This window comes from Elaeis guineensis, unplaced genomic scaffold (assembly GCF_000442705.2).
Source record: "Elaeis guineensis isolate ETL-2024a unplaced genomic scaffold, EG11 Super_Scaffold_1000024, whole genome shotgun sequence".
NCBI lineage: Eukaryota > Viridiplantae > Streptophyta > Magnoliopsida > Arecales > Arecaceae > Elaeis > Elaeis guineensis.
This window is the reverse complement of record NW_027332423.1, coordinates 21,506,333-21,514,039: the sequence shown is the minus strand read 5'-3', so window position 1 is coordinate 21,514,039 and position 7,707 is coordinate 21,506,333. Positions and strand designations below refer to the sequence as shown.

Below are 7,707 nucleotides of genomic sequence, written 5' to 3'. Positions count from 1 at the left end.
CGGGTTAGATAGGTCAGAAATGCGTTCAGCATATTTTAAATAAGTTAAACAAATCTTAATCAGATCGGGCTAAATGGATCAGAAATAAGTCAAGTAGGTTTTAAATAGGTTAAACAAATCTTAAACGGGTCAAATATCTGAAATCTAAATCTAATCTAAATATTAAATAGATTAAATGGATCGATTTATTTATGATCCAAATCTATTTAGCCTAAATCTAAATCTGTTTATGGTGGATTGAACACAAGTAGGATTGATAAGTCAGATCATATTTTGTCAGTTCTATCAACGGACAGTATCATCAGTTCTACCATCAGAAGAGTTGGAGAGTGTGAGAGAAGAGGATCGAAGGAGAAGAAAAAGTAGAGAAGAAAATTTAAAAGTTTAAATTTCTTTTTTTCTAATTTTTTTTTAAAATTTTAGATTTTTCAAATTTTGATATTGAAATTTTTTTTTAATTTTTAAAGTTTATATCTCTCATGAACCATTAATTGAAGGTACGCTCATTCATCAATTTTTGATCGAAATCTCCGAAGACTGCCACCTATCGTTGTGTTCTTCTACAAGAGATGGGAATATAATTGTCAGAGATATTTTTGCAATCAAGTTTCGTACATTGATATATTTTAGCCGTGCCCCAAGCTCGAATGCATTGCTACTATTAGTGGTGGTGGTGGTCGACCAGTAATATTGTCAGCTATGTCATTAAGAGAGTTGGGATATATGTGAGGAGAGTATTGAAAGAAAAGAAGAAAAAAAATAAAAATATTTTAAAATAATTAAAAATATAAATAGTAAGAAATAATGGATTTATGAAGAGATTTCATAAAATCATGATGGCCAAATCTTCACAAGATTGTTCAATGCTTAGCTCTACATAAAATACAATCTTTTTATTATTTAAATTGTTTAAAATATTTATAAAATAAATATAATATAATATATATATATAATAAAATATTTTTTAAAAATTAATCTCATCTCATACATCGTATCGGGTTATAAGTTAGTATTATATTCAAGCACAGCTTAAGCAAGCCTTCAAGGATGATAAAAGATTGCTGCAGATATCCCTATATTTTTTTTGTATTGTTTTTTTTAAATTTATATGGATGTATTCTTACTAGATTGGTTTAATAAATCCTATTTTATCAAAAAAAAATGACAATAAAAGACTTCAACAGATTTTAGCCAATAAAACTTGCAGATTGCAAATTCCTCTAGCTTACTTTAATCCATTTTAGCCGACAAATTCCTTTTCAAAGCTTAGCCAAGAACAACGATCGATGTGAAATGACTGGAAAAGCAAAAAAAAAAAAGAAAAGAAAAGAAAAGAAAAGAAGAAGAAGACAAGGAACAAATAGTTCTAACATGGGGTCCAATACTTCCCTATTAAAAAGAAGAGTTCTTACACAGGAAACTGCTAGAAAAACTTATAAAACATTTTGGTTTGTTATAATGTTGTAGTTGGATTTGCTGGGCGTTGAGAGTCCAGGTTGAACTCGAATACACTAAATCAGTGGATGTTATGTTGGCTCTCTCTTGGGAACTAAGCAGGACGTAAAAATTGTGAAAGCTAATATTATGCTGGCTCTTGGGAACTAAGCAGAACATGAAAATTAAGAACGCTAGATTTGTTACATTTATAAATTTTCTTTGTTATTTCCAACTCCCTTCACCTTGACATAACCTTGATGTCCATTTTACAGATAAAAAGCACAATGAAAGGTACCATCATTTACAATGAAAGTACATAGATTCCACGGTACCAAAAAAATAGACGACCATCATTTACCGATCTAGTTCACTAATAGGATCTAAAACTATATCACAATGGATTTGGATTTGAATAAAATTCATATATGGTTCTTGCTAAATCGAAACCTTGTATTAATCATACATGGCATCATTTCACGCCCAAGAGCGTGTGTGAGCAGATGCATACAGTTTATAGCCACATGCAAATGTTATCATGGATCCAAACTGGATTTGGATCTAATAATTTCTGATCAGATCTGGATCTAAATTAAAATTCTGCAGTGCTTGTCTGGTAAGCTTCGTATCCATGTCGTAGGGTTTTGTAACAGTTATATGAACGAAAGCCCTGTAACACCTACGAACATGGAATGCTGATGTGGATCTAAACAGCATATAAACCCGATTATCTCTCATTCAGATTCAGCAATGCTTGAACACACACCCACACACCCACAAATATATATATATATATATATATATATATATATATATAGAGAGAGAGAGAGAGAGAGAGAGAGAGAGAGAGAGAGGACGCCATTACAAGCTGAGTAGATGGAGACTAGAAATATATATATATATAGAGAGAGAGAGAGAGAGAGGACGCCATCACAACTTACAAGCTGAGTAGATGGAGACTAGAAAACGCCATACAACTGAAAGACCCAGGGTATATGTTTTATGATGTGCAAACTTACAACCAGGATTCCTCAATAACAATTAATTCACATAGGAGTGCAGAAGCAAGAATTGGGTGCTCCTCCCATAAAACTTGTGGAGCACAAAGCACCAAATTACTCTGAAATAGTAATCAAGCTACTTACAAAGAGGTTGTGTCATAAAAAGAGAACGACACATGGATTACAAGACATGATAGCATACGCGGTACAAGTCTATCTAAATGATGTTGGTCTTCTAATAACAGCTTAGTCAATCACAAATTGAAGAACTATATCTATCATTCGCCTAAAACGGAAGCATATCTCTACTGTCTGGCAAAAGATGAAGGGTTCCAAGAACAGCAATCTATGATAGATTGATAGCCCAACTGAATTTGTTGTGCCTGTATGTTTTAAAAGCCATTTTAAGTCCAAATCAGATGATGGTGAACAAAGCAGGAGCATAAGAATTCAAATTACAAAAACAGAAAGTTAGCTAGTAATCATTGTGGCATCCTGTGAAAAAATCTAGGAAAAGATTATTTCAGAACCTCTGAAGCAAGGCATCTGCATTTATGATGCCTCTATGATACAGAAATTGCAATGAGGTGGATTCTTGACATAGGTGGGGTACATGTTTATCAAAACTTACACTGAAAAGTGCACATCAGATGAAAGAGGGCAGTGCTGCCAAAGCAAACAACCTCTTCCTCACATAGTGAAATTCAACAAATAACTATTCAATTTAAAAAGTTGCTGTCAACGGACAAGTTTCAATGTAGTTGGATGATGGTCAATGCCCGTCTTAATTGAAGCTTCCAATAAAAATCAATCATTGGCATAGAACAAAAGAAAGGATCAAAAGTTTCCATATTGATGACAATGTAATGAAAGCTTACAACTCAACTAAGCCTTAATCCCACGCCAGTTGAGGTCGGCAACATGAATCCCTTTTTTACATGAATCCCAAACTAGTGAATGATTAGACAGACTGCTAAAGAGAGTGAGGAACAAGGTCTCTTGTCATGCACACAAAACTGTTGAAATGATATACGCTGTTGAAAAAGAAAGATCCCCCAACTTTGAGATAACAGCTAGAGATACAGCAGCTCCAGTTAATTACCATGGACCACAGAAAATTAACACACAGATAACATTCAAAATGTATTTTGCTTCGCAATCAATTCGATCATTAATTGCAAGCATCTAGATCCCTAAAGATCTTCCTGTCATGTGGAAAACTACTCTTTTAAGTACCTACAATCTTATTCTGGGAGGCATATCTCACCAACTATGAAGGTCTGGCACCTAGAATGTATCAGTGCAGTCCCCATGTCAACAACTAGCTTTTCCTCAAGTACTACAAGAATTCTAAGCCATTGATTACCTTACGCCTTTACATTTAGACTAGAACTGAAAGTATGAAAGCTTTTGTTATTTCCAAGTTGACAACACCTATTATCCTTTGTGAGCCTGCAGAAGCACCAAAATGCTTGAAAATTCTCCTAGAAGTCAAAGAGGGATAGAACTCCTAGTATAATAGGAGAAGAATTCAGATTGTCTACAAGATATAAGAGGTGAAGAGAGAGAGGGAACAAAAAACCTTCATTGACAGAATTTCATAATAATATGTGGAGTCTGCAATAGTTAAGCTGCATGAACACAACTGCTGCAACAAGGTGAAATTTCTATTTCCTTTTAATTGTCCGTAAGAAAACTGTAGAGAACAAGCATGTAAGGAGTAATGGGATGTAGAGGAAATTATTTCAAGAATCAAAGTAACATGATTGGTTATGTCTTGACACCCACTTGAAAAGCGCATGTGTGTGTCACCACATGTGTGCTGGTGAGTGGTCTACGGTACCAGGTATGTAAAGCACCATGGATCCCAGTATAAACACACTGCTGAAACAAGAATTTACTGAACTATACGCTGAACCAATTTTGCTAAGTGCCTTAAGTTTAACATACCTAATTCCTAGAAATTCCACTTAAAATTTAACAATTGGTTCTCTTTCTAATGCAATTTGCTTTTTATATTTATATGGGGCACAAGTAAATATATTGGCATGGCATTTTTGTTTCTCCAAGCATTCCAGGGTTCATAATCAGATGGTTGCAAGGTTTTCTTTCTTTTTTTGTTTTTGTTAGGTCAAATAAGTGTTGATAGGACAAAGCAGTGCAACAGAAACAAACATAAAATGAAGTGTCCACATAACTAGTAACGTGCAAGATCATCGCTATCAGAAGAGATGTCCATATACTCATACAAAAGAACCTCTCTAATTAACCAGCTTGAGCCAGCAAGCGAAGGCCAAAGGTAGAATGTCAGATATGATGGCATCCATTTTGAAATCTTATAGGATTTTGAGCAAGGACCAGCACTATTGCCTTCCCTTCTTACAATCAAAGCAAAGCCTCAAAGAAAACTTAGTTTAAAGCAAAATAAACAGAACATTGTAGTTTTCAGTGCAAGAAGGAAGAGACACATGGATCTACGACTTCATCTGTAAAAAGATTGCATGCGTCTGGGAAACAATATAAAAACAATGGAAAGCTAATTAATCTCTTCCTCTGTTTATGGATTGTGTTTGAGAAAGAAAACTAGGGAGGGGAAATGCATTAGTGTCTTGCTTGTTTTTGACATAGAATACGTTCAAGGCAGTACTAAAACAACTGGTAAACTCTCTCTTGATCCTTACATGGCCTCAAACAATCAAATCTACTAGTTCATTTATACATGTAAGAGAATAATGTACTATAAAAGTCAAAATTACTAATTGTCAGATAATCATTGCAGGGGGAAAATATGTAGTGCATATCAGGTGTCCCCACCAGCAAACTGAAAACTAGTCAACTCCTTCAATTACTGTGTAACCACACAACGTGTGGACCTAAAGTAACCAGATTGTGATGAACTAGTGTCAGGTGCCAAGTTGTTAATCGCTGCTAACATTCAAGTTACATTTGCATGCACATCAGCACATGTAAGCTTCTCTTTATTTTCAAAGTGTTTATATTCGTACCACCGTATCTTCGGAAAACTATGAACCACCCTCACAAATATCACATCTGTCTCAACTTGACCCAATTCTAATCGGCAACAGATTTTTAAAAATCAATGACACATGAATATAGTCAAGAGTCTGATGAGCGAGCACACATAAGGTAACCACAACCAAAGTGTAAAAACATGTAAATGTATATTGTTGCATCAGTAGGCACCTGTAACATTTAAAGTTGAAGAAGACCAGTAAAACATGAAATGATGAAATTCACCTCATTAACATTTTCATGACACTCCAAGACTCCGTAGCTTATCACAATGAGGTGTCGGATAAGTTCTCACCCAGGTGCGCCTGTGAAGCTCCACATGACAGAGTCGCCCAAGTACACTTTTATAGTCCCTCAAAACATCATGTTCAAGATCTTCTCTGGCAGGACTTCCTTCTGGGAACTTCTGATCAAAATCTTCCAATTTGACAAAATACTCCACTCCATGTTTCTTTGTAACCTTTGGGATCTGATAGGAATAACTCTTCTGTAGCGAGAATTGTGGGTCTGGAAAAGGAAAGTACGCAAGCAAGAAGAAAAGCAAAATGGGCAAGAACTGAAGTAAAAATATGAAATTAGTCCCTCCTCCCTGACCATTTCGTTCCCTTTGTTGCCTGCCCATCGGTCCCATCTCTCTTGTCCTATAAACTCGTTGGGCACGAAATACATCACCCTGAGAGCCAAAGAAGGACCTGAAGAATTCATCAGGATCAAAATTCTCATCAAAGAAGTCATTTCTACTGGTCCTTCTCCTCCTCCTCCTCATATTACTGTATTGCTGGTTGAAATCAGAGTCTTCAACAATCCCTGTTTGGTCATAGTGCCGTCTCGATTCTTCAACACTCAAACATTTGAAAGCTTTGCAAACAGACTTGAACGCCTCCTCTGCTCCTGGGGCCTTGTTCTTGTCAGGATGAACCTTAAGGGACAGCTTCTTGTAGGCTTTCCTAATTTCCTCGACCGAGCAACTCTTCTCCACACCAAGAATTGCATAATAATCCTTGTTCCTCCTGATCTCTCTAATCACTCTAACATGCTCTTCAGTGTAATTTCGATCTCCATTTGAAACCTCTGATGCCTTAGAGGAATCCCGATCATTGCGGACTTGATCTAGGGCTATTTTCCCTTCACGGGCAGTGGGATTTGAGCTGTCTAGTTTCTCGCAAGCAGCCAAGAGATCATCAAGAACCAGATTATGGTCCAACCTCCGAGCAATTCTGATAAATTTCAACGCCCGCTGCTTATCACCGGATGCTAGAGCCGATTCAGCCAGTTTGACACATCTCACAGCCTCATCCTTGTTACCATCCATGATTAGCCTCCCTACTTAGTATCAGAGAAATCCGAAAGAAACTCAGATCACAGAACTGAGTAAAATTCAACACCCAGATTCTGAAATGAGATTAAAAGCCCATCGATCACATAAACTTCTAAAGATGCAGGTTGATAAAACTTAGTTTGGATCAGGCATGAATGCAGAGAACTATTCTTGCAAGCCAGCACTTCACAGATCGGATTCAAACAACTACAGAAACTCGATAGAATCTAACGCGAACACAGTCCCATCTCAGAGATGCTCAAGAACTGCGCTTTCAGATTATTATGATGGATCGAGCACTCAAGAACTCTCCAAGGAAGGAAAATAACTCGGATCAAGATTCGCGGATATCGAAATGAGAGCAACGGTGTTAAAGAGGTGAAAACTAGGGTTGGAAGGATTTGTGGATTAGGGTTTCCTACCAACTGGGATCGAATCCCCCAACAAGGATGGGAGACTGGGGGAAAGAAAGAGGGGTTCAAGTCATCATCTAGTGGAAGCTAGCGAGGGCGGACCGGGGCTTACCATGGATGGAGGTAACAATGGAAGATGGAATCGTCCGATGGCTGCTTGCGATATCTGACGCCAAAGCCTTCGCGTGCCTCCGATGCACGTGTCGGCGCCCAAGATATATTGGAAAGTTATCATCAACGATATTTAGGAAAAGCGTTTAGATTGACCTTGAAATGATAACATCAGCGGCCAAGCCAGCCGTCACCCGGAAGGCAGACCGCTTCGTGGATTGCACGGCTTTTGCAGTACATGGATACAATTATTTCTATCTACTTCAATTTTTTTTTAAAAATATAATATAACTAGCATGTAACACACATTTAGGATACATCTTTTATTTAAAAAATATATTATATTTAAAATATTATTTTATAATTATATATAAAATATATATAATATTTAATTTAT

General features: G+C 36.5%; 1 protein-coding gene across 1 annotated transcript; it reads right to left on the bottom strand.

The window, feature by feature from the left end:
- Nucleotides 1-2,385: 2,385 nt before the first annotated feature.
- On the bottom strand, nucleotides 2,386-7,429 carry LOC140854505 (chaperone protein dnaJ 49-like). The gene is made up of 2 exons (XM_073250452.1): nucleotides 5,694-7,429; nucleotides 2,386-2,818 (listed from the first exon to the last, which is right to left on the bottom strand). Exon 1 carries the CDS (start codon nucleotides 6,778-6,780, stop codon nucleotides 5,707-5,709), a length of 1,074 nt encoding a protein of 357 aa, XP_073106553.1. The 5' UTR covers nucleotides 6,781-7,429; the 3' UTR covers nucleotides 2,386-2,818; nucleotides 5,694-5,706.
- Between the last annotated feature and the right edge of the window lie 278 nt (nucleotides 7,430-7,707).

Coding starts and splice junctions, on each gene's coding strand:
- LOC140854505 (XM_073250452.1), bottom strand. CDS start 6,780: ATGGATGGTAACAAGGATGAGGCTGTGAGATGTGTCAAACTGGCTGAA.